General features: G+C 38.8%; 4 protein-coding genes across 7 annotated transcripts; 1 reads left to right on the top strand and 3 right to left on the bottom strand.

Moving 5' to 3' along the window:
- Nucleotides 1–1077: 1077 nt before the first annotated feature.
- Nucleotides 1078–1443, bottom strand: LOC138905307 (secreted RxLR effector protein 161-like). Its single transcript, XM_070193818.1, has one exon. It carries the CDS (start codon nt 1441–1443, stop codon nt 1078–1080), a length of 366 nt encoding a protein of 121 aa, XP_070049919.1.
- A 3553-nt stretch (nt 1444–4996) lies between these two features.
- LOC138905306 (uncharacterized) lies at nt 4997–5371 on the bottom strand. Its single transcript, XM_070193817.1, has one exon. The coding sequence runs from the start codon at nt 5369–5371 to the stop codon at nt 4997–4999; it is 375 nt and encodes a 124-aa protein (XP_070049918.1).
- A 3680-nt stretch (nt 5372–9051) lies between these two features.
- Nucleotides 9052–19899, top strand: LOC104118384 (transcription factor GTE8-like). 3 transcript variants are annotated; one of them, XM_009629611.4, is made up of 11 exons: nt 9052–9235; nt 14960–16248; nt 16354–16402; nt 16502–16633; nt 17770–17837; nt 17955–18018; nt 18647–18727; nt 18812–18924; nt 19016–19082; nt 19175–19305; nt 19403–19899. In XM_009629611.4, the coding sequence occupies exons 2-11, from the start codon at nt 15052–15054 to the stop codon at nt 19676–19678; spliced, it is 2178 nt and encodes a 725-aa protein (XP_009627906.1). In that variant the 5' UTR covers nt 9052–9235; nt 14960–15051; the 3' UTR covers nt 19679–19899. The 3 variants fall into 3 exon arrangements, with proteins under 3 accessions (XP_009627906.1, XP_018633843.1, XP_009627907.1); XM_009629612.4 differs by having other exon boundaries at nt 9101–9235; nt 14997–16248; XM_018778327.3 differs by lacking the exon at nt 18647–18727.
- A 1143-nt stretch (nt 19900–21042) lies between these two features.
- On the bottom strand, nt 21043–24752 carry LOC104118385 (lysine histidine transporter 1-like). 2 transcript variants are annotated; one of them, XM_009629615.4, is made up of 8 exons: nt 24554–24752; nt 23839–23996; nt 23327–23713; nt 22242–22635; nt 21927–22032; nt 21729–21820; nt 21444–21512; nt 21043–21348 (listed from the first exon to the last, which is right to left on the bottom strand). In XM_009629615.4, exons 1-8 carry the CDS (start codon nt 24575–24577, stop codon nt 21250–21252), a joined length of 1329 nt encoding a protein of 442 aa, XP_009627910.1. In that variant the 5' UTR covers nt 24578–24752; the 3' UTR covers nt 21043–21249. The 2 variants fall into 2 exon arrangements, with proteins under 2 accessions (XP_009627910.1, XP_009627908.1); XM_009629613.4 differs by having other exon boundaries at nt 24551–24749.
- Nucleotides 24753–27386: the final 2634 nt, after the last annotated feature.

The following is a 27386-nucleotide window of genomic DNA, read 5'->3' as shown; positions in this document are numbered from 1 at the left end:
GGTGGATTGGAAATTTCTTGATTCTTTTCTTCTTCTACTATATCTTCTTCAACCATTTTTTTCGGCGAGGCAGAAGGAGAGGTCACAACCACAAACTTCTTGGGAGTCGAAATTTTGCGACTCTGATGAGAACCAGTACTCGATTGGGTTAGAGAGGAAGCAGAGGGTGGTTGTGACTCTATCTTAGGGTGTGGACTGGTCGAAGTTGAGTGTGTGGGTTCTATCACTGGCGTTTCAACAGGTGAGGACTCAGTGGGGATGACACTAGGAACATCTTGTGTTTCCTGGTGTTCAGACATGGTAGAGTCCAGTGAGTTGAAGAGGAGAGATTTTGGTTTGAAGAAAGAAAAAAGGAAATTTTAGATTTTTTGATGTAAACAGTGATGAAAATGATTGTAAAAGGGTGCATTTAAGAGGGGTGAGGGACCGGTTAGGAATAGGTGGCAATTTAGGTAGTTGGGTCGCTTCATAACAGGTGAGACGTTTGGGTTCACAAATCGGGAAAGAAAAGAAACTGACAGCGTAATGACGTGGCACCGTTTCAACTGTTTTAAAAAATTATGCATGAGAGTGCATAGAAACTACTAACCTGTGTCGAGGGAACCAGGTTCCATGAAAAAAAAGTTCAAAATATAATCTTCATCCTTTGATCAACGTGCAATGCATTAGCTACTTGTTTGCTCTGTAATCATCATGCGTGTCTACCTATAACGGTATAGAGATGAGTTAGACTTTGCCAGAAAATACTTTTTAGCTAATTTACCTATAAATTTCTTTCATAGCCAATCATCGAGGGATCAGGTCCTCGGCTTGGTTTTATCAACCCTAGCTCTAAGCGATTCTTTCAAAGTGTTCTCTGCTCAGTGCTTTGGTGAATATGTCTGCAATTTGATCTCCTGTGCTGCAAAATTTTAAACAGATGAGCCCTTTTTCAACATTGTCTCTGAGAAAATGGTGTCGCACATCGATGTGCTTTATTCTCTTATGTTGAACTGGATTCTTGGCCATGTTGAGTGCACTGGTATTGTCACACAGTAAGGGTACGCAATCAGAGAACACTCCAAAGTCTTCTAGCTGTTACTTAATCCACAGTAGTTGAGTACAACAAGAGGTAGCAACCACGTATTTAGCTTCTACAGTTGAGAGGTAGCAGCCAGAAGTGCTTTTCCTATCCACCAGATACCCTGCATAGTCAGCATCAACATACCCGACTAAATCAAAATTATCTCCCGAGGGATAATGGAGAACTAGGCCCTGTGTTCCTTTGAGATATCTGAGGATTCTTTTGGCTGCCTTCAGATGAGATTCCTTTGGATTCGATTGGAACCTGGCACAAAGACCCATATTAAAGACAATATCTGGTATGCTTGCTGTGAGATACAAGAGTGAACCTATGATAGCTCTATACATGGTCTCATTCATAGAGGAACCAGGTTCATCCATGTCCAGTCGAGTGGTTATGGCAATGGGAGTATCAATAATTTTTTATGCTTCCATGTCAAATCTCTTCAGCCGCTCCTTAATGTACTTCTGTTGGCTTATCATTTTCCCCTTGTGAATTTGCTTCACTTGTAATCCTAGGAAGAAATTCAATTCCCCTATCATGCTTATTTCAAACTCACTTCCCATGAGTTTTGCAAATTCCTCACACACAGAGTTGATTGTTGCTCCAAAAATGATGTCATCAACATAGACTTGCATAATGAGTAGGTTCCTCCCTTGTTTCTTTAGAAAAAGTGTGTTGTCAATTTTTCCTCTTGTAAAGCCATTTTCTAGAAGAAATTTTGATAACCTTTCATACTAAGCTCGATGAGCTTACTTTAGCCCATATAAAGCCTTGTCAAGTTTAAAGACGTGCTCAGGATGCTCATGATTTTCAAATCCAGGTGGTTGCTTGGCGAAGACTTCTTCTTTTAGATAACCATTCAGAAATGCACTTTTGACATCCATTTGGAATAATTTGAATTCCATATATGATGCAAAGGCAATAAGAATTCTGATTGCCTCCATTCGAACAACTGTAGCAAAAGTTTCGTCATAGTTAATCTCTTCTTCGTGATTGTAGCCTTGAACTACTAGCCTTGCCTTGTTCCTAGTTGTGTTTCCAAACTCATCAAGTTTGTTCCTGAATACCCATCTGGTTCCTATAACAGTGTGATCCACAGGTCGTGGAACCAGGTGCCATACCTTGTTTCTCTCAAATTGATGGAGCTCTTCTTGCATAGCTGTAATCCAGTCTGCATCTTTTAATGCTTCTTTGATATTTTTGGGATCTATTTGAGAGAGAAAGGCTGAGAAGGCAAGTGAGTTTCTAGCCTTTGATCTGGTTTGAATTCCTGAATCAAGAGGAGTGATTGTGTTTTCAAGAGGGTGTGAACCTTTGTGCTTCCAATTTGACACATGGATCTCATTGATAGATGATCCAGGTATTTCTGACTGTGGTCCTTGGCTGCTTCTCATCTCAGCATGTGGGGTGCCTCGAACAACATCGACAACTTTGTTCTCAGCTTCAGTTGTTGTAATTGCGGGACCAGGTTCCTCTCCATCAGTTGGAGATATAGTTGCGCCATCCTCATTAGACTCCTTGACGTGACTCATCATGTCAGTCTTTCTATTTGCCATGTCAATGACTTCACCAAGGACAATTGAATGTTCTCCGTCTTGATTATTCCTATCATGCAAGTCCTTTTCACATGAGTGGTGAGATTCATCAAAGATCACGTGTATGCTTTCCTCAACACATTGAGTTCTTTTGTTGTATACTTTGTAGGCTTTGCTTTGTGATGAATATCCCAGAAAGATTCCTTCATCTCTTTTGGTATCAAATTTCCCAAGCGCTTCCTTGCCATTGTTGAGAACAAAACATTTACACCCAAAAGTCCTCAAATTTGTCAGCTTGGGCTTCCTTCCGTTCAACAGTTCATATGGTGTTTTGTTCAGAAGGGACCTGATCATGCACCCGTTTATCAAGTAGCATGCAATGTTGACCGTTTCTGCCCATAAAATTTTTGCAATCTCACTATCAATCAACATTGTCCTTGCCATGTATTCAAGAGTCCTATTCTCCCTCTCCACAACACCATTTTGTTGAGGTGTTCTTGGAGCTGAAAAATTGTGAGTGATGCCATTTTCAACACATAATTCGTCGAATTTGGCATTATCAAATTCTGTCCCATGGCCAGACCTGATACATACTGCATTATTACTCATCTTCACCTGGATCTTCTTGACAAATGCAACAAACACTTGGAAGGTTTCATTCTTGGTTTTGAGAAACAGAGTCCAGGTGAATCTGGAATAGTCGTCCACTATAACGAAGATGTACCTCTTTCCTCATCTACTTGGCACCCTCATAGGTCCACATAGATCCATGTGGAGAAGATGAAGTGGCCTTGAGGTACTCACTTCCTTTTTAGGCTTGAAAGAAGATCTAACATGCTTTCCTTTTGCACATGCATCACACACCTTGTGATCCTTGAAGCTTGACTTGGGCAGACCACGAACCAGGTCATTCTTGACTAATTTGTTCAGCAACGTAAAACTTGCATGACCCAGCCTTCTATGCCATAATTCATCATCATCATCAATAATACTTAGACATCTGAGATCACCACTCTACAAGGATTCAAAATCAGCAACATAGATATTTTTATATCTTTTCGCTACTAACACCACTTTACCAGTCACAAGATTAGTGACTGTGCATATCTTTGACACAAATTCCACTTTATTTTCCTTGTCACATATTTGGGAAATACTCAGCAAGCTGTACTTGAATCCCTTAACATAGTACACATTTTCAATAGAGTGAGAAAAAGACTTCCCAATCCTTCCAACTCCCATAATGTATCCCTTCTTGCCATTTCCAAAGGATACACTCCCTCCTTGCAGGGCCTTCAGTTAAAGGAAATCGTTTGTCCTTCCAGTTATGTGCTTTGAGCAACCACTATCCATGTACCATTGTTGGTTGCTCCTCTTCACTGCTCCCTGTATAAGAAAATTAATTGTTAGACTTAGAAACCCAAACAAGTTTGGGTCCCTTGTAATGAGGAAAGGGATGAATGAGGGTTCTTTTGGTCCAAGCATGCATTATGCGTCTTTTATACGAGGGACCAGATTCTCTAGCAGTAGTTACCTTTTTAGCAAAAACTTTATTTTTCTGTTGAGATTGAAACTTGGCCTTACATGTTTCCTTAAAGTGCCCAGTATTACTACAGTGAGTGCAGAGCCAGTTGTCAAGTACAGTAACGTACTTGTTATGAGGGTTGTAAGGAGTTTTTTCCCTTTGGAACCCGATTCCCTGCCTATGTTCCCCCATTGTTCCTGTACATGGCAGTGATAGCATCAGAGGACCCGGTCCACTTGAGTGATTTTTCAAGATCACTCTTGACTCTACCTAGTTCTTCCTGAAGTTATTTATTTTTCTCGAATTCGGGACACAAACTAGATTTCACTGATTTTATCTTATCTTCAAGCCTAAGATGTGTTTCATTCGCAACTTTATTTCCTTTTTGAAGAATCTCAAGCCTACCTTCTCCTTTTAGTTCCTCAATTGTATCCTTCAGATCTACAACTACTACTAATAGGTCATCTCTCTCAAGCTCTATGTTAGCAATCTTTTCGGTTAAGACTTCTTTTTCTCTTTCAACATATTCAATGGTCTCTTTTAAATCGACCATAACAACTACTAGATCATCTCTCTCATGTTCTATGTTTGCAATTTTTTCAGTTAAGGCATATTTTTCTTTCTTCAAACTCTTAATGATTTACTTTAAATCTACCACAACGACTACTAGGTCGTCTCTCGATTGTTCTGCTTCACCTAGTTCCACAATTAATGCATCTTTATCATATATAAGACTGTGATAGGCATCAATTAAAACATTTGCAAATGACATACGTTTTTTAGGAGAATACGACTTCATATTTCTTTGAATATCTAGAAAGTTTACCTCATCATCATCGTCGTTATCTTCATCATCATCAGACTGTGCCATCAAGGCGAAGATAGAACATACTCAGCTGCTTCACTTTCCACTGCCATCATGGAGCTATCACCTTGATCATCATCATCTTCGAATTCGCTGGAGGAGTCTCCCCATGCAGCAAGAGCTTGTTTCACAATATTACCAGCGATATTTTTCCTCTTGAAACGTTTGTCAAGAACCAGGTTCCTCTTCGTTGCTTTGTCTGTGTTATGTTTGTATTGATCTTGCTTGAGGAGGAGGAGAGGACAATCCTTGATGAAATGTCCTAGCTTACCACACTTGTGACATAGGTCATAACCTTTTGGCTTGCTGGAGCTGGCCTTCTTTGGAAAACCTCCATTTCTGCGAACCATTTTCTGGAATCTTTTTGTCAGGTATGCCATATCAGCATCCTTACCACCTGAATCATTGTTGTCCGTCTTGAGGACCAGGTTCTTCTACCTTTTGGGCTCTCTTCTCTCATTATCCTTCTTCTTCTTCTTCATTTCATAAGTTTTCAGATAACCAATAAGTTCATCAATGGTTAGCTTCTGCAAATCCTTTGCCTCCGTGATAACATTCACTTTGCTTTCTCAGGAACTGGGTAAAATACTAAGTATTTTCCTGAGAAGTTTGTTTCTTGGAATGATTTCTCCCAGAGAATGAAGCTCATTGATGATGAAGGTGAACCGATTATGCATGTCCTAGATAGACTCATCGTCTTTCATCTTGAAAAACTCATATTCTGTGGTAAGCATGTCAATCTTTGATTGCTTAACCTGGGTTGTCCCTTCATGAGCTGTTTGGAGAGCTTCCCAGATTTTCTTAGCAAATTGGCATGCCGAGATCCTGTTGTATTCATCAGGACCAATACCACAGACAAGAATTTTCTTTGCTCGAAAGTTTTTCTCTATGGCCTTACGATCAACATCATTGAATTTTTTTCTTATTTTGGGAACTGTTACTGCTTAGTCACCACTGGCTTTTGTAGGGATGAAGGTTCCATCGCAGATGACGTCCCAGAGCTCTGAGTCTTCAGCCATTATGAAGTGGTGCATTCTTATCTTCCACCATCCATAGTATTGGCCATTAAATCTTGGTGGCCTGTAGGTAGATTGACCTTCTTCAAAGTTTGGTGGAACAGCTATGAGGATCCTTTCTAGGTGTTAGCCTGATAGAAAGAACCCGCACTGATACTAATTGATAGAGTTTAAGGGTCCACCAAACTATATAGAGAACCAGGTTCGTATTAGTTCCCACAGAACACACGCACACTTCAGTAAGTAAATGACGCAAAGAAGTTTTACGTGAAAAACTCCCAGCTCACGGGATTAAAAACCACGACCTACCCTTGTAGGATTTCAACTTCACTACTGAGCAAACTTTAGATTACAACCTATTGTAATCCAGGAATTAATCTCTTAATCCCTCACTAACTTGTAACACTTCTGTTACAAGCCACTTTGTAATAACTCTATTACAAAGACTTATAACTCGACTAAACCTAGCCAAGACACAAATACAAGGGTTTATAATTTTTAAAGGTTTCCTACACAATGCTTCTAACTAAGCTAAGTAGGAATTACAAGTAAAGAACTTTAACAAAAATGCAATACAACTAAGGACATGTAATAACTCAATACATAAAACTGGTCCGTTGTTATGTTGTTCTTTGTTCTTGATGCTCTTGAGAATCACTTGCCAGATTGATTAATCATTGCCGAGAGTGCTTGATGGGTTCTTCAAAAGTTCAAGTAATATTTTGTCTTTGGCTTAATGTTAATATAATATTGGTGATAACACTTGAATGATGCAAGCATGTTTGGTATAAGAGCATTCCCAATGAAGTTGACTGATGCACTGTGTTGTACTGTTGCGTGTGCAGACAATAACTTTACAGCTGTTGGGAAGTTGACTAGTACGGTGACCAAGGGAACAGATGTCCATCTATTCCCCCTGCTTTTTCTCTGACTCTGAAGAGTTGAATGATAACCCCGACTTTGAGACTTGTTGATCTTAAGCACTTGAGAATGTGTAACAGGTTCCTTATCTGGTTCTTAGCATTAAGTTTGTTAGATCATCAAAATATAATATGGATACATATAACAACAGGGATACATAGAACTTACCACAAATATTTTTACAATTGAACTTTGATCCGAGTTTGCTTTGTGAGATATCCATATTTGCTTAATCTTCTCAAAGAGTTTCTTGAGACGGTAGAGTCTCGTGCTGATAACGTGGAATAAAACAATCAAGAAAAGGAGAATATTGCAAGGAAAAGAGAGAGGTAATTCTTATTGAATTTCAGATGATTTACAATGGGGTAAAGCCCCTCTATTTATAGGGGGAATAATGACTTAGCCACAAAATAACAAACTCTCTAAAAGATAGACATTCACTCTAAGTACAATTCTATTCATAACATATGAATCATTTTTACCTTAATTTATACACTTGCTAGTTAAGATCAACTAACTAATAACTACACACAACTATCCATAATAATAAGTAAAACTAGTAAACATGGTAAATTATACTGTCCTTTTTAATACAATTCGTGCATTTAATTGAAAATAAAAACAACTAAGTTGTACTTAGTAAATTATATGCATACAAGTTAAACTGAAAAAAAGACCAAATAACCTGTAAGGTATAACGTAAATACTAGTTGGTGCTATGCTTATGCACTCAAGTTAATTGAACCCACATATGTTGTTCGATGTTTCCGCATCTTTCGAAGGAAAGCTCTACTGGAGACTGGAGTTGTAGTGAGAAGAATAGACCTATTTAAAATGAAAGATACACGAAAAATTTACATTTTACTAAAGTTTTTCCTAACAAACATCAGAATGATTAGAGAGAGAATTAAACGAAACTAGACTATTTTAATTAAAAAGAAGGTTTTAAAGTAACTTATTGAATTTACAGAGTTAGTTCATGTAACTTTCCAACTAGCTAGTGGAAAGATATTTTAAGTTACTATAGAATATAAAAGGTTGGACAACGTTGCCAGGTGATTTTCTACTCTTACGTCATACTTTGCACCTTCGAAAGAGTTGATTCCAAGTGTTTAATTAGGAAGCCAAAGCTTGCCAACATGTTAAAAGTCAAAAGTGTGGGAGTTTTTTTCTCAAATCGATAAGGAAATGTGCGAAGATACTTGGATCAAATGCCGGAGAGAAATGTTGTGTTTGGAATGCAATATTGTCAGGGTGCGCTCAAAAATAATGATGGGTCTATTATAAGGTTTGTTTATAATGAGATGGTGAATTGTGGGATTCACCATGATGAAACTACATGAGTTACTGTCATCTCTGCTTGGTGATGCTAGCCTTGCCGAAGCCCTTGTCAAGATGATAAATGAGAAGGATGATCGCTTAAATTGTTTTGCCAAGACTGCGCTTCTTGACATGTATGCCAAACGTGGGAACCTAACTATGGCTAGGAAAATCTTTGATGAATTAGGTACATATAAGAACTTAGTTACGTACATGAAAAGCTAAGATTCAGGTACAATGCTCCGATTTTCATAAATTCCAAGTGCGTAAGTATGAGAGATGCTGAGAAAGTAGTTCAATCAATGAAAACTAGAGATATAGTTTCCTATAACACATTGATTACCGCAAAAAAGTATTTTTGCGGGGGTGGGGGTAGCAAGGTGGGTGGTGACGGAAAATAAACTAAAATTTGAAAAAAAAGTCTTTTTGGAGAGAAGGGTGGGTAGGTGGGGGGTGGGATTGGGTGGGTGGGTGGGGGGTGAGTTGGTGAGGGTGTGGAAGGTTGAAAAGGAATTTTGAAAAATATTTTTCCTTTTCTTGATAAGAAAAATATTTTCCATGACATTTTCAAAACATTTAAGTCAAACGGAAAAATTGGAAAACATTTTTAGCTTCGTACCAAACACACCCTAAGCTCAGGTGGTTTTCACCCGTCAGATCAAGATATGTACAGAAGCCCTATAGATGATATCATCCGTTGGATTAGCCGCACGCAAGATCCAACGGTTGAGATTTGACTTAGGTCGGTAGGAAAGTCAACAATTCTCGTCTATTTAAAGGCGTTAACGGTACGACAAACCCGCTTGGGTACTTTGCCCACGTTTCTCACTCTTAACAGAAATAAAAGAGCGAGAGAAAAAGAAAAAAGGAAAAGAAAAAAAAGTTATCTGCTTTCTAGTATTGAAGAAGAGCTGGTGCTTCGTGCTTTCAGCTTCGCTTGTGATCCGCAGCGGCTTGCCCTATAATTTGCTCAATTTTCATTCTAAGGTTCGTAAAAATTCAACTCCTCGCGTAATTTCATTCTTCTTGCATGTGCTAGAGATCAAATTGGGGCTTAGGTTAACAATTCTAGGGTTTCCTGTTTGATTTTGCTTTATTTCATCGAATCATATAATCTTGGTGGAATTGGGCTTTGCCTCTGGTGATCAACTGGTGATTAAGCAAAAGGTAATTAATATTAGCGAGTGAGTCTTGATAACTACTCCTAATTGTCCTGTTGTATTCCTTTTTCGTGGAATAACAAGTTCGGTCAAATTGAAGCTGTAAAATTAGTGAGCACTCTGTAATTAGCTTGTTCTGTAGATTGATTAGGTATCTACTCAATTTTTGGAATATCTATTATGTTAATTTTACATGATAAAGTTCTTCCCATGATCGAGTTAGGTTTCATTTACCATGAAATTAATGGGAAAAGCTTGCCCCTTTGAGTTTTCTGCGGTGTTTACCATATATGTAAGAATTTGTAACTACAGCTGAAAGATCAATCATAATATAAAAGATAGACTGATATTTGAAAACATAGCAGAAGTAACCAAGAGAATAAGGAAAGATTTAGAAAAAGTAAAAAGACATATGCTCAAATCACACCCAAAGTGATAGTGGCTGTGGCAATATCCATCGGTAATGTGTGGAAGAGAGTAAGATTTCTATGTAGATAGGATCTCGAGAGAAGGACATGAGAGTAAGATTCGTATGTAGATAGGATCTCGAGAGAAGGACATGAAGTTTCTCCAACGAATGTGCAGTATGTGAGATCTCGAGGACCCGAGCTCCTCGCTCCATCCTATCTCCTTCTAGATCAAGGCTAGGCATGACCCTGAAAATAGCAACACCTTGAATGAGGGGTTGCCAGCTATGTTGCTCGAACTCTTCAAATTTTCTGCCGCACCTGTGACGACACGACATGGGTGTGTCCATATCGTATTTGAGGGCATTTAAGGAAATTAGAAAGTGTGTACAGTGCTAATATACTACCTTCATGTAGTATGTCAGCAAGACCCTATGTATGTAGGTCTTACCTAAGTTACTCGGACTCGGGTAGGAGTATCCGACGCGGGTACGGATCCAAAGGTCGGATCCTTCATGATCTAAATTTAGGATTCGAGGATATGGATCTAGGTACGGGTACGGGTGCGGGGATTCGGCGAAAAATAAATTAAAAATCTAGAAATATAGCTATAAATTGGATGAAGAAAAAAATTTGATTTTTTTTAGCTTTGGTCACAGAAAGTCGTGATGAAGCAGAGAGAGAATGGCTTCTTTGTCCATTTTCTTGGTCTTTTGGAGGGAAAGTAGATAGAGAAAAGATAGGAAGGATGTATTTTGCTGTCAAGAAAGGTCACTCTGTACCCCACTTTTTAGACAATAAAGTTCACTACCACACTTTTTTGACAAGAAAGTTCACTATATACCCTACTTTTTGGACAAGAAAATCACTTTTCATGGGATAGTACAATAAAAAATATAAAGAGATTTGTACCACTTCCTTTACTTACAGAAATTTTCCTTAAAATTTTGGTCAGCACACCCGATCTCGTCTGACCGGATCCGACACAGATCCCACAACCTTACCCATGTCAGTGTCGTGTCGACACGGGTACAGTGCCCAAATTGCCGAGTCCGAGTAACTTAGGGTCTTACAAACATACTACATGAAGGTAGTATTTTAGCTTTGTACCCTTTTTTAAATGGCCCAAAATACCCATGCCAATACATTAAAACAACACAATGAGATGGACTATTTTATCTTTTCACCAAAAGTTAAACCCACCTTTTAGTTCTTCTCCTCTACTCTCTATTCTTTCCCTTCCCATCGTCCATGGCGAACCAAAGGAATAAAGAAAAAACTGATAAAGCTTGAATCAAACACAATAAGTTTTTTAAACAACATTCTAGCCGACAATGTAGCATGGGAGTTTTGGAGATGGTGATCAATTTAGATCAATTTAGCATGAGATTCTAGCCGACAATGTAGAAATAGATGACATCCAATTCTGTTGGTTCTATGGTGAGGAAATTTCATACCAACTCTCTGTCTCTTTTTCTCCTAGTAAATATCCACTCTTTTGTTATGGCGGGAAGGAGAAAGGTGGTTGTGAAAAATAGAGAGTGACGGTGGACACTAGCCGTCCCCTGAGTAGAAATGGCAAAATAAAGAAAATTGATTCGCCATCGAGAGATTACAAATGCGTACTTGGCTAGTCGCCTGATTTGGGGAATGTAACACATCTCATTATGTTGTTTTTAATGTGCCCTATACAGATACACACATATGTGTGTGTAGTTATAAAGTATGAGAATGCTTTGCTATTACTTGAGATATCTTATGAATAAAATATAAGCGGATCGTCTAGTTCAAAACCAGGATATCTAGATTATAACCAGGATTTAAACCTAGGTAACTTATCCCACCTCTATATGGGATAAGTTATACCGAGATTTTGGTATTAAAAAAATACTTATTTTAACTATACCTCCAACTAAACCTGGGATAAATTTAATCTCAAAATTTATATCGAGATAACCTACCTAATCCCTTGAACCAAATGACCCTTAGGTATGTATAAAGAATTACATTTTGTTAGTTTTAATTCTATAACCTTAATAGTCGAAATATATACTTTATATGTTGTAATATACATTTATTGGCTGTATCACAACACTCATATCCGCACTCTAATCATAACCTCGAATCCTAAAATTTATGTGACAGAGAATTCGACCTCTAGATCCGCATCTGTATCGGATACCTCACCGTAGTCAACATAGGTCACCAGGAAACAATGATAATAGGTCACCATCGCTAAATTCTTAGGAGGACTTTGACGAATGTATGAGACTGCTGGACCAATTAGTCTCGCTATTCTTCTTAGAACCAATGCCTTCTTTTTATGGAGTTTCTTTCTTGAAAGTTGGTGAAAAATAGGCTTGCCCTTCTACGCCTCTCCACATAAAAATTAGTCTTGGTTCACTAAACAAGATCCGAACTCGCGACATGCGCCTATCATATATTTTGCAGTATTGTTAAACTAAACTCCCAGGTGCTGTTAAACCAAAGCCCTAAACTTTGGGCCGCACTGATTCCACGGGAAAGCTTGCAATGAGGTAGTAAAATAAAAGGAAAATTTTAAATGGGACTAAACGACAAAATTTGGAAGTTCGGAAATTAAGCTTCATTCTTAACTGCCACAATGGGTACATGCTATCCTTCGAGCTCTTCGTTGGATCCTTCATTTTGCTTTCCCTCCTCCCTCGGTTGTACCTTTTCCGAAAGGTTTGAAATCCGGGAATGGGGGGATAAAAAGTTGAAATCCTCCAATTTAGCTATCTCTTGTAACCAAAACTTCATTGTTGCAGCATATTCCTTGGTGACCAATCTCGATTGAGTACGTCTATGGGTTTCACTTATGGTTGTCCATTACGAGTGCACACTGTTAGCTCCCTTATTAAAAAGGAAGTGCTCACTAGTAGCTCGACTGAAGCAACGATGTGATCTTCAATCTCTTTTTTAAGTTGTGACGCGTGAAAGACCATATGTCCCTCGTTTTTTCGCCAGTAGTACTTTGGTATAGCTTAAGGGTCCTTCTAATAGCCATGGTTGTTTGCCCTTTCGATTGTAATATAAAGGGAAATCCAATCACCCACTTCAGCTTCTTCCTCAGGAACTCCTTTGGTCAGCTTGAAGTTTCATTCCATTTTGGGTTTTAGTGAGGTCGTTCGGTAGGACTTGGCAGTCAATTGCCTACTAAATCTGTAAAGCTTGTAATGGTCTGAAATGGTGTCATCCCTGGAGCTGAGGGGTTATTTCTTATTCTACAAATATTATGTGTAGGACATCCAACCGGATTTGTGGCTATTCACACATTTCAGTAGGTCTTTAGGAAGCTGTCGAGTTGCTTGGGCATTCCATCTATTTGTGGAGGGTTGACTAAGCTAAGTTGTAATTTGACCTGTATTCTTGAAAAAAGTTCCATCTGAAAAAAGGTTTTAGAAGATCTCGTTGGTAGAGAATCTGCTTGTAAGTAGTCCATGCTGTTTATTATCTGAGAATATTCTAGCCACTTGGACAACGGAGAAGAGTATGTTAATGAGAAAATATTAACATATATGCTATAACAATCTACAATCACAGAGATCCTCTTACTTGGCCGCCCCATTATAAAATTCATAACTGCATATTCAAGTGCTCTCTCAAGAATAGGCAGGGTTTTGTAGTAACATAGATATGCCACATTCTCTACTTTACACTTTTGGCAAGTATCACGCACTTATAACCTGCTTTCTGCCGTCCTCGAATAATGAAGGCCAATAAATGCTGCTCTGTCTCTTATGAATGGCTAGGAGACATGGATCCCTTCTAATGAGTCATGTGTTGAATAACTTACTGTTGTACCAAACTAACCTATTCTGGAAAGAGGTCTCAGGTATAGCTCCCTCACGTGATGCTTTAATCAGATTCTTGAGACTTTCACCCCCTTTATAGCTAGTGTTATCAAAAGCGAATCAACTTAGAAAAGCAACAAGTGTTTGTTGGGGTTTTATTGCAAAGGCACAATTAAAGCACGAGTTTTAGTGAGGATTGCATATATTTGATGCAAATTTCTAATTCAGCATGGGACCGATCTTCTTATACTAAATTTCTAATTTTTATTCCTAAACATCATCATTCGAGAAGCAAGTGATATCATATTCCTAATGAGCATCATACTTATCCATTAAGTATTTACTGTCTTTTTAACCATTAATGTATTCATAAAGGAGATTACTTCTTAACCTTGAATAAGTTGTACCTTGATCCACAAGAGCTCCTTCGTAAGGAGAAAGCTGAAAGTGGTAAGTAGGCTATATTTCCTTGTTCTCTCCCCCTTTTGCACATTTTGAAGCAGTGGGAAGACCATCTTCTATATCTAGGTGTGATCTTTGGAGTTGGTGGTAGAGAATCGGCCTTGTATTTCCACCCACAAGGATTGTTGCTTATATGTCATCGGAGTTCCTTGAATAACTATTATCAGAGCAGGATGAGAGTTTTCAGCAAGCCCATTAGTGTCTATCCAAATAAGCATAGTCTCCATCCTGCAATAACTCTCTTCTCTCTTCCGATTGATTCCAAATTGTCCTTAACCAGCACAGCAGAAAGAGAGGACTGGCAACAAAATGAGAGTGAGCAGTTCACAGCAGCTTGAACCTTTTGTCGCTCTCGATCACAAAAGCTTGAAATTCTGATTTAAGCCTTGTAACTCCATCAATTCCTTTGAATTCCTAGTTGTCCGCCCTGGTTTATATTCAGAAGCTCCAGAACGATGCTGGTGCGAGCTGAAAGATCAAATAAAATACAAGAGAAAAAATGAAATTTGGAAACAGAATTGAAGAAACTGAGAAGAGAAGGGAGAAAATAATACGAAAACGTGCTCAATTCATTCATTCATGTAACACATTGCAAAAAAAAAGTATTAAAGGCGATGGAGCTTGTAACTACCTCGCAGCATACTGATTTCAGATGGGACAGCTAGCTACAAGGTTATAAGAGAAAAGAGGAAATTTATTAACTGACTTAAATAGTTAAATGTAAAGTTGAAAATGTCTAATTAAACTTTATTCTGAACTGTTGTAACAGCTATATTCTACACTTAGAGCTCTTTGTATCATGCTTCTGTTATATAATCTAGGACTTTCTGCCAATGTAACTCTTTTGGTTTTTATGGATGGTTTCAGGATTGACTTTCTGAGAACATCTCTTCCTTTGTGATAGGTTGGGGAAAATCTTTTTTTAGCTAAGGTCAAATAGTACCTGTTCTACAGTCTGAATGGCAAAGAAAGATAAGTTGCGTGGAGGTGGTTCTGTTGCATTTGCCACTAATTACGAATCAGAAGGCTCTGGCAGTTCATGTAGATTCGATGCTGGAATTGCTGTTTCAGGACATTCTTTTGCTCCTCAGCAGAGATGGATAAATACAAATTCTTCTTCACATGATGGTTTTGCTGTGCCAATCCAAGTTATCTCGTTATCCAAGCTGTCACCATCTGAGAGGAAAAACTTGGTTCTGCAGTTGAGATCTGATCTTGACCAAATAAGAATTCTGCAGAAGAAAGTTGAGTTTTATAGGACAAGTGCAGTTGCAGTTTCATCTTCTAGCGATATTGTTAGCTGTAGCAATGCACACAAAGGGCCTCCTTTAGCAAGCAAGAAGAAATCTGCAGGAACTGGGCCCGGGAAAAAGTCAAACCTTCTTGGTCAGAAGGCGTCGGCCCTGAACAGGGAGACCTCTGGCAGGTTTAAATCTGCTTCAGCACCATCCACTTCAAAAGCAACATTGATGAAACAGTGTGAGAACTTGTTGAAAAAGTTGATGTCGCATCAGCATGGTCCCGTGTTTAATGAGCCTGTTGACATAGTTAAGTTAAAAATACCCGACTATTTCACTGTGATTAAACATCCAATGGATTTGGGGACAATAAAGAAGAGGCTTACTTCAGGTGCGTACTTGAGTCCACTGGAATTTCTTGCTGATGTGAGACTGACATTCTCCAATGCAATGATCTATAACCCCCCTGGTAATATTGTCCATATCATGGCTGATACAATGAGCAAGTTTTTTGAACTAAGATGGAAAACTATTGAGAAAAAGTTACCTGTTAACCATGCTGAATCAGTGGAAGAAAAATCCGGTTTGCATGAAGAAAATGAAACTGCTTCAAAGAAGAGGAGACTTTCTCCAATGCAGCATGTAATTATGCCAGAACCTCCTAAATGCAAGATGACTGATGAAGAGAAACATAAACTAAGCAGTGAACTAGAAGCTTCACTTGGTGATCTACCAGACAACATCATTGAGTTTTTGAAGGAACAAAGTTCAAATGGAACAGCAGCTGGAGATGATGAGATTGAGATTGACATTGATGTTCTTCCCCATGATACTTTGTTCACGTTACGGGAGCTTCTAGATAAGTTTTTGCAAGAGAAACAAAAAGGCAATGCAAAAGCTGAACCTTGTGAGATAGAGGTAGTTTAGAATCAAAGAATACATCTTCAAATACAAAGTAGAATTAGGCTGTCCCCGGGTGGTTGATGTTAATGAATTATTGTGCCCTCTTATTTGTTTTTTCAGCTGCCAAATGAATTGGGGCTTAGTAATTCATCCATGCACGTAGACGGAGGTTCTTATTCTTTCTGTTTGATTTCATGCACGCTGTATATGGTTTGGTGTTAGATTTCAAACTTCAATGATTTTCCTTCTAAGTACTGGAAATGTACAGGTAATGACCATGTCGATGAGGAGGTTGATATTGGTGGAAATGAGCCTCCTGTCTCTAGTTATCCTTCAGTTGAGATTGAAAAAGATACAGATCTGAAAAGAGATGAATGTATAAATACAGGGGGTCCCAATGGTAATTCAGATTAGTCATCTATACTCTTCATCTTATTTGTGCTGGTTCGTTCTTATAGTGCATCCTACATGTTCAATCATCTCAAATCTTCCCCGTCTTATCTTCTAGGGCCAGCAAGATGAAATTAAAAGCCTTTTGGTCATAAGACTAGTTTTACCATCTTGTGGGATGTGCTTTTTCTTTTTTCCTTAAATTTTTATTACCTGGAAATCTTTAACACTCTGAATTGTTTTTGCTTGATGAATATTTTATATTCTGAATGTTATTTTTAATAACTTAAAATGTTTTATAGGAGTATTAGATCTTCTATTGTTTGATCTTATATCCTCTTTACAGGTTCTTCACTGTACTACATAGTGAGGATTATCATTAAGTTGCTGTATTGTTAATACTTTTGGAGAAATCTTTTAAGTCAAGCTTGTCATAGTCATATCATAACCTTCTCAGTTCTCCCTTGCGGTACTCCTCTCAATGATAGTCAATCAAAACACCGATTACTTGCTGTTTTATCCCTCTTTTGGGTACTCATCAATTTCCAGTCAAGTGTTTTGCCATATAAGTGATGATCCTGGCTGGTAATGTTGCATAATTGCTAAAAAAATGGGGTGCTTGTGGCCCCACATTTACTTCATTCAAGAAATTCATAGATTTTGCTTTACGTTTGAGCTTGAAGTTACCTTAATTTTATGTTCCTCTATGTTGTAGGCTTTACTTATTTCTTTTTTGAAGTTTGTGCTATGCTACTATTTTGTTTTGTACTTCTCTTGCCCAGTGGTTCTTTTTTATCAAGACTTGATCATTGTTTGCTTGTGTCGCTTGAATTGAGTTTCTTCTTCTTCTTTTATTTCATTCATATTCAAGCTTCTTTGACAATGCAACTTTTTTGGAAAAAATGAAAATTCATTCCAGCATCATTTGCGCGCATGTTTGTCTTCTACAGACCTCCATATTTGCTGGAAAAGAAACTTAAATACTTAATTGGTGTTACAAATTCATGTTCATCCATAGAAGTGTACTTTAGCGTTATTTCTCCATATAAAAGCAACTTGTATCTGCTGATTTAGTAGGAAAAGCTTTCGTTGTAAGAATTCCCAATGCTTTCTTAACTCTAGTTCCTGCATCTCCCTTCCATCCAGATTCAGATTCTAGTAGCTCTTCTGATGATGAGTCTGAAGCTCAAAGAACATCTGATCATGCTGAGCAGGTGAAGAGAGCTCATTGTAGTTTCTACTTGAACCCTCATGATGATTATTGTCATCGGACCTGCTTTTAGAGTAATTGGAAACCTAATACGTCTTTTTGCTCTGGTGTTTGACCACAGAATCACAGTTCGCCAGCAAAGGTAGATGGGAAGGAAGCTGGCAATAGTTTAGCTGATGGAGATCGTGAGTTTCTTTCTGATTTTTTTTTTGGATAAGTAGTTCTTTTCTGTTTTATATAGCAGAGGATCTTGTTGATGGTTATCCAGTAGTTGAAACTGAAATCTAGTAAGTGGATACATCTGCAGAATACCTACAAGGTTTGGAATGTGTGGCGGCTGGCGACTAATAGTTTTTGTTGGTTAATCCTGTATTTGAAACTGAGCACTTATCTGATATTTAGGAAGTGGATATATCTGCAGAATACCTACAAGGTTTATGAAGGGCGGCGACTAGTAGTTTTGTGGAATGGGTTTAAGGGATCTTTATTGTCTCCTAAAGCTTTGTGCTTCGCTGTTGTTAGGAGTGTCCTGAATAGAGCATGTATAGAATTGAAAGGGAGTGTGCTAAGAGATCAAACCTCAGGAATGAGGAGGAATTTTTTTTTTTTTTTTTTTTGGGGGGGGGTGGGAGGAGGGGGGAGCTCTGTAGGTTTTGATTTTCACTGGTGCAAGAGGGTATATTGAGGTTATGTTATTAAATTATTTTAGCTCTGTCATGTGGTCAGAGTTCCTGTAGTCAGGTTATTGTCTTATGTTTTTCTATCCCTTGACTTGGTAGATGTTGCTATTTCAATCCGTGTTTTAATCTCCAGAGTCTATCAGTGGCATGGACCAGCTGGAACAAAGTTCTCAGCAAATGCCAATATCTGTTGAGTCAGAAGCATATCAAGACGGTTAGTTTGAGAAGTGAAAAGTTGGTCTAATTCCTTTGCCTTTTTTGTTTTGTGGGTTCATCCGTTGTGCTATTAACATTTTAGGGGAGAGTGTGCCGGACAGGAGGGTCTCCCCTGAAAAGCTCTATAGAGCTGCTCTCCTGAAGAACAGATTTGCAGATACAATTTTAAAAGCTCGAGAGAAGACACTTGTTGAGGTGAGTATATCTGCTTGTTATAGGACTTGCTACTGCTTTAGCCTTAATATTTTGACCAGCTTGTCATTCCATCCTGTAATTTGCTATAAAGGTCGAGAAGGGCGATCCAGAGAAACTTCGTCGTGAAAGGGAGGAACTTGAGATGCGGAGGAGGAAAGGTAGCCCCCCTCACACTCCCAATATCTAAAAAGATGGAGGAAATTCTTTGCATGTGAATTGGTAGCCTTATAAAGTTAATTTCCATGATCAGAGAAAGCTAAGTTGCAAGCAGAAGCCAAAGCTGCTGAAGAAGCTCAAAGACGTGCAGAAGCAGAAGCTGCAGCTGAGGCTAAGAGGAGGAGAGAGCTCGATAGAGAAGCAGCAAGACAGGCATTGCTCCAGGTGAGTAGAAACTATCCCATGTTGTAGAAGGTCTCGTGCTTAACGTTGGACGCACTTCAGCTAAAGAATCACATGAAACTTCCATTGCTTCGTGCAGATGGAAAAGACTGTAGAGATTAATGAGAATTCAAAGTTTCTTGAGGATTTGGAGATGCTGACTGCTGTCCCACCCGAGCAATTACCTAGCTCGGTAGATGAGACCAGTCCAGATCATTCCCAGGATGGGCTAGGTGGCTTCAAATTTGGAGGCAGTAATGCTCTGGAGCAACTTGGGTTGTACATGAAGATGGATGATGATGAGGAAGAATGTGAGCCCGCTACTGTCCCAAGTGATCCTAAGGATGTTGAGCCCGAGGAAGGTGAAATTGATTAAGCTGCCCTCTATAGCTGTATCATAGTGTTTTAGAGATCACTAATAGGTTAATGACATAAATCCTATTCCATATTGAAAGCCGAAAAAAGAAGAAAACAGAAAAGAAAAAAGAAAAAAATAACATATAAGAAAAAAATTTGGAAAACATTGACTTGGCATTCAGTTTGTTATTGGATGTGGAAAAGAATTGTGTGGAAGTGCTCTGCAGTTGCCTTTTCTGATCTTTCAGCTTCGCATTTATATTTATATTTTAAATCTTTTTATCCATGATTTTAGTTATGATGATTCAATTTTTGAGGAGACTTCAAAATTTGACAGGAGGACCCAAAATAGATTATGTAAAAATTAGAACTGAATAAAGTCGCCAAAAGGTTAACACAGTTTTGTTGTTGGAATATCGCTGGAGTGGTTGGAGAAAAGGGCAAGGGATGTTTTCTTCATGTTTTTTATGGGTGATTATAGGCTGTAAACCATTTTAAGGTCAAGATCTTGTTCATCTTTTGATATGAGAAAATTTCAGTTTGGACTCGGCCTAGATAGGACTCTTTTCCAACTTCTAACTTCAAATTCGGCCTTTTCAAATTTCAACCAAATCATATGTTTCAATAAATCTATGAAGGAGAACTTTACGTGGAGGACACTTAATATGTTTCAATTTGGGGGTTCAAATCAGTGGCGGAGCACCTTATTCAAGGGGGTGCCAATATTGTAGCTACAATATGTTGATACCCCGATGAAGGAAAATCAATTGTGTATATACGTCTACTTTGACTACTCTTAGCGAAAATCCTTGTTCCATCACTAGTTCAAATATACAATTTTCTTCTGGGTCAAATCAGCAGATGAAGTTAAAAAAATGACACGTATGGGACAGTGATCGAATTTTGATCTACTTAAACTTCTTTTTCCCCGAATGATTTTGTTTCAGTTTCAGAGATTAACGTTCTGAAAAGTGAGAAACTGCAAGCCGAACGGCTGACTTTTTGGTTATTTCTCAAGAATTGTAATAGTCTATTTCTTTCGACTCCTGTAACAGTCTTATTCATGAGCTTTTTTCACTTTTAGCCCGCGCCCCGAAAAAAAATATAAAATTTGTATAATTTACAATGTCATTTTTCCAAAATTCAGCTGAACGAGGCTATAGCAGCCTAATTAGTACCAATTCTTAGGCTTAAAAGACTTCGAATAAACATTTACTCTTTAAGCAATGAAGATTCCAAAGTCTTGAACCGTTGAACGCGTATGCATCAATTTCATGTTTGATTAGAAAGACAGAACTAAACGATGACGATCACAAAGTGTTGAGTGCGTTTGCATCTTTTTGAAGTTTGATTAGAGAGAGAAAACAAAGTGCTAAATGCCACTTTGAAAATGCTCCTGACAGTAATATAACATTAATTATAGTTACATGACACAAGAAGCAACACGAAAATGTATACTGAAACTAGTACAAGCCCAAAACACAGAGAAGTATCTTTGTGATGTAACACACATCTTCTATTTAATAGAAACATAAAATGAGACCTCCAATTATCACCCTTTTCTCCGAATGTGTGCCATACGAGAGATGCCTAAGAGAAAAATTTGTAATCCTTGGCTTGCATAATGATGGTTCTTAAGCCACCAATTGGCGCTAAAACAGTCAACATTACTCCCACTATTATGCAAATCTGTAATAATTTGTCCAATTAGTTTTGGTTTTTAGCTTATAAAAACAGAATCAGATAAAATGACTATCAAAAAAGCACAAGAAGTTGAACCATACCCAGTTAGTCGTCCAAGAGAGACCCCATCTCTTTGGTTTGTAGATCGAAAGCCACATGATGCAAGGGAGCTGAAAGAAGGGTAAATAGTACATTGTGTTAGTGCTGGCTATCATTTTCTCCTGTCGACGCTTAGTGGCGGAGCCAAAAATTCAATAAATACAAGAATGGTCACATCTAGAATTTAACCAGACCCCAAACTTATTTTTGAATCCCTTACGTCTACCTAGCTCTGCCTCTATTGGCACTACAAAGTCTACAAACCAAGAACAGACAAGGGAACTTACAAAATAGGTTGTTGGGGCAAAAGCAAATCCTCCAAAGAAACCAAGAAGCCCCCCAAAGAAAGGGAAGATGATTCCAACAAACATTGTGAAAGCTGCAATAAAAGCAAAGGCATTACAATGTACTCGAACTGAAAGCAACACCACTTTACCACTTCGAATTTTTATTACATAGGACAAAATGAAGGCAAGTTTACTTACCAACATAAAGGTTTCTGGTAATAAATCGCAAGTACCAAGTTGGCTTGAACCTAAGTTTCTTAACAAGGTAAGTCTCAAGCATGTCAAACACCGGAATTGCATACAACTACAATAACACAAAAATAAGCACATTTCGTTAGATAAAAATGTTACACTCCACTCATAACTAAACTGTTCTAATATATATGGGAACTCAATCAACAAGAATGTTTCGTCAAAAATGTCATCCTTCAAAAGTAGTATATTTTTGAAGGATCTGACACGAGTACGACATCATTTTTGGAGAGTCCGAGCAACATATGTTTCATGTCATACCTGATAGCTCCCAATAATGTGGATAACGACAAAGGCATTAGCCAAGACAATGAGCCAAGTAGGTTTCTCCAAAGAGATAAGAATGTTGTCTGATACTGAATTCCCAAATATCCAATAGCCAATAATAGCAACAGGGAAGTAACATAGAGCCACAATAATATAAGCAACAAGGACTCCTTTCCACATAGGTCCTTTAGAAGGTTTCTCAGGTGTTGAAGGGATTGTAGCTTGAATTTCTAACACAACATTATGACCTGCATATGCAAATGCCACTTCTCCCAATCCACTGAAAAAGTTGAAAACACCTTCCCCTGCGTTTTCAGCCCTGTATTCATATTCCACATCTGGTTGCACACCCTTGTCAATTGAAGCCCCCCAAGCAATGGTACAGTAACTGTTGAAAACATCATTAAGTAAATAAAATTGTCCTATTTCTAACAGTTTAAACTTTTAGATTAGATAGTATATGGTACTATAAGTGTAGGAAGAGATCCTCAATTCGAGTCTCACCATCGCCTAGAGGCGGATCAAGATTTAAATTCTACGGGTTCAATCTTTAAGGTTCTTGATATAAAATTAGTTATATATTTAAAGTTATGAGTTCATATTTACTATTTTTTTTTATAAATTTAGTAGATTTTTACACATAAATTTATACTTCGCGCTAAAAATATTGGGTTCAGTTGAACCCGGTAACATTATACTGGATCCGCCCCTGCCATCGCCCCATTATCAAAAAGAATTTCCATGTGTTTGACATATGAAAAAGAATGTGAGGGAGCGCATTGAAAACATACATAAGTAAATAAAAATGTGGCTTTTAAGCCAAAATAGCTTTTAAGTCATTTTGTAGTGTTTGAATAAAGTAAAAAAGTGCTTTTAAGCACTTGTTTTTAGGCTAAAATGACAAAAATAAGTCAAAAGACAAAAACTAGAATTCCTTACTTATGACTTTTGGCTTAAAAGTCACTTACAACAAGCCCATCCAAACAGGTATACATAAGTCAGAAAGTTAGGAGCGCGATGTCCTAAATATTAATGGAACAAGAACAATAACAATAAGCTAAAGGAAGTAATTTCTATACCTTAAGGACATGATAGCTGCTACCAAAGACACACCAGATATGGCATTGAAGTTGGGAAGATGAGAAAGCACAAAATGGACAGAAGCAAATATCATGATGTAATAGGTCAGTTTGATGTCTTTGCAATTGTCTTTGCAGACTAAATCATGGATTTTCTGGAACGATTTTCCTCCGGTCACCATATAAACAATGTCAAGGCCAACTTCAACAACCAATTGCTGAGGCACCACGATCCATAGGCCAAGCTTGTTACCAAAAACATGCTGCCCCAACTCATGATATCTATCGAAACGTTTCCCTGGAACCATTTCGTGCATCTCAACCATTTGCCATAGCGTGTATAAAGTTATAACCCATGATACCACCATCACAGTTACACCAGGTCCCCTGAGATTACGTCCAAACTCATTTCAATAACTAATTAAGAAATGAAATGTATTATAAGATAGAAATTAAAGTATATGAAAAGTTAGTATCGTCGAATACCCTAAGATATAGATAAATGTACGTACCATCCGAGCTCTGACATGGCATAAGGAAGACCGAGGACACCAGCTCCAACCATTGCAGTAACATTGTGAAATGCAGAATACCACCATTTTGCATTCCTAGAGGAAGTAATGGGAAGCCATTCGTCTATCGCCTTTTGTTCTTCAGTTCTTCCATCAGCCTTTCATTTGATTATATTCCCATTAAACAAGGAATTGAAACATTACGTTAATAACGATTCACACAATACAGTATCTATCCAAACTCTCAATCCATGCACAAGAATGTATCATAAGATCAATTCCCATTGCGGAGTGCTCAACTATTTTTAATCTGAAACTGGGTGCTCAATTAACATATTTGTATGAATTACTAATTTTTCTATACAAGTAATAGTGTGTGGCTGCAAAAGTAATGGGTGCTCAAGCACCCATAACTCAATCCATAGATCTGCCACTGCCATTAATAGTTGTCATGCCTTGCAACTGCTATTTGTATAAACGATAATCATAATAATTATTTTTCTAAAAATTGTTTCTTTGATTAGATGTAATCTCCTAAGAAAAATCCGCGAACCATGTATCCACATTCATTTTTCATGTAAATTACAAGAAATATGTACTTACTAACAAATTAATTGTTTTAAAATCACTATTTCCCTACAGAGACATGCATAAGTTTGAAAGCTAATACGTTTGTAATATAAAACATTATCTGAAATTAAGTGAAGAATACCACATTGTTGTCTGGTGAGGCTACCATATTGTTGTGTTACGAGGGCTTGAAAAATGAATAAGATTTACAGTTATTTGATGGAAGGTATGAAGATTGAAGCCAGATTTGAACCAGTTGTGATTATGAATACCCAAGTTGTAACCATAACACAGATTAATTTCTCAATAAATAACGTCTACATACAGTATTAGAAATTTTATTGAAGAAAAATTTTCTTTTGAAAAAGTCCGAATGTGACTCCCCTCCGTTAAACATACTCTTCATTTCCTCTATGCCACACATGCCCTATTTAAATTCCAAAGGTTCAGATTAAGATTAACTAAAGATAAGGAATGTATATTTTACATACACAGTTATTCCAATACCCGAATTCCCAAAAAAGAAACAATATCAGCTCATTTCTCGGAGATAATACACCTGTTTTTTTCCCTCTCTTATCATACGTTCTGTTACGCGGCGCCTTCCTGAAGTTCCTTGGAAGGGCGACGTAAGGCTAGGCAACCGATGTCAGTACGGTTGCTGTCCGCCAACTGAGGTCCCCTCCGTACGCTAGACTAGATTGTCAGTGCCGTACGGAAAAACCAATGTCATGAGCAATTGAAAGAGAGCAGAAAAGAGAATTGAGAATTAAAGAAAGCTTGATTGCATTGAATGAAAGCTATTACAGAAAACAAGACGGTGTCGGGGGAGAGACACCAGTACAGAGAATTGTTTGCTTGCTTGAAAGTTTTGATTGCTTGGTCCCCCTTAATAATGCTTAAAAAAAATAAACCAAAGTTACATGACTAGACCTATGAAAGCTGAAAAATCACACTTAAAGAAAATGCAGCAAAACTACTCTATATTTACAATGAAAAGGACTTAGTCTTCTACAAAGCAGCAGCAAGTCCGTTGGCAGCAACTTTGTCTTTAGCATCAGGGTCTGCGCGCGCGGCATTGTCTGCGCGCGCGGCGCTGTTGGCTTTTGCCTGTGGCTGGGCGCTGGCGATGGCTATCGGTGGGGCGACAGAGGCACATGCGCGCTTGTCACTTGGAGCTGCCGAGACCACGGGGCCGACCGTGGCGACGGGCGTTGGGAGGCTGGCCAGGACGCCACGGGGCGCGTCCAAGGGATCATGGGGCATGGCTGGAAAGCCGCCCATGACATTCTCCCCCACCTGAGTTGGCGACGTCCTCGGCGCCTTCCTTGCAAGGTAATCATCAATCAGGCTCTTGTAGGCTTTGAGGTTTGTTCCCCTCTCCCAAGTATTCTCCTCTGCATCACATCCCTGCCATTTCACCAAGAACTCCTGGTGATCTTTTCTTGAGGCGTGAATCACTCGATCATCAAGAATAGCTTCAGCACGCCTTTTCCCGGTTGAATTGGGGCCTCGAATACTTGGTATTGTGAGTTGGCTTCGTGAAGGATCCTCCATATCTTCCCGAAAAGGTTTCGGGAGACTGACATGGAAAACAGGATGGATTTTCCACCAAGCTGGGGTATCCACCCGGTATGCAACTTTCCCAATGCGCCTTTCAATGGACAAGGGTCCAATATATTTTTGCAATAGGCGAGGGTCATGGACCCCTGCAAACAAGTACCGCTTTGGGATTTTGACCATCACTTTGTCTCCCACCTGGTATTCCACAAAGCGGCGATTCTGATCAGCATGCCTCTTCATCCGCTTTTGGGCTTTGACAAGATAGCTCCGCACTATCTCCAAATTTTGCTTCCATTCTTTTGAGAAGCTGGCAGCCCGAGGAGATTTTGACATGTTTGGTGCGTTCACTGTGTGTGGGAGTAGCGGTTGCTGTCCGGTAACAATTTCAAAAGCGCTTTTGTTGGTACTTGAGCTCTTTTGTGAATTGAAACACAGTTGAGCAGCATCCAGAAGCTTCACCCAATTCTTCTGCGATCCGGTCACAAAGTGCCGGAGATATTCCTCTAGCATGCCATTGAATCGCTCCGTCTGGCCATCAGATTGCGGATGAAAACTTGAGCTATGACTCAATTTTGACCCGAGGCACTTAAAGAGTTGGGTCCAAAAATTGCTAGTGAAGCGTGAGTCGCGATCACTAACAATGTCTTTAGGTAAGCCCCAATACTTGACGACATGAGAGAAGAATAGTCGAGCTGTATCTTCTGCTGATATATATTGTGGGGCTGCTATAAAGGTAGCATACTTGGAAAACCGATCCACCACAACCAAGATAGTTGTGAGATCTCCGACCTTGGGCAATCCGGTGATGAAGTCCAGGGAAACGCTTTCCCAAGGTCTTTTTGGTACAGCTAGTGGTTTCAAGAGCCCTGCCTGCGTCAAGCGGTCTGACTTATCTTTCTGGCATACTAGACAAGTCTTCACATACTGAGCGACGTCATCGACCATTTGAGGCCAATAATATGCACGGCGAAGCAATGCCATGGTGCGTTCCTCGCCGGGATGACCGGCCCACAAAGTATCGTGGCATTCTGCAAGAAGAGTCCGTCGCAGATCTCCTCCTTTAGGAACATAAAGTCGGTTCCCTTTCACCTTCAGGAACCCATCTTCGGTGTAGAACTGGCGAGTCTTGCCCTGTCCTACCAAATCAACCAAATACTGTGCAGCAGGATCCTTGATGAGTAGATCCTGTATCTGGTCTTTTATGGTGGTGGTTACTTCGCTTCCCTTTAGGGCGGCGAGTACACACATCGATGCTAGATCAGCTCTCTGACTGAGTGCATCAGCAACATGATTGGTCTTTCCACTTCGGTACTCCAGGTTGAAGTGAAATTCTGCTAGGAGTTCCTGCCACCTAGCCTGTCGTCCATTCAGCTTTGGCTGGGTCATGAAATGGCTAACGGCTGTGTTGTCTGTCT

Source organism: Nicotiana tomentosiformis, chromosome 2 (genome assembly GCF_000390325.3).
Source record: "Nicotiana tomentosiformis chromosome 2, ASM39032v3, whole genome shotgun sequence".
In the NCBI taxonomy this organism is placed as follows: Eukaryota; Viridiplantae; Streptophyta; class Magnoliopsida; order Solanales; family Solanaceae; genus Nicotiana; species Nicotiana tomentosiformis.
This window is presented reverse-complemented; position numbering and strand designations above follow the sequence as displayed.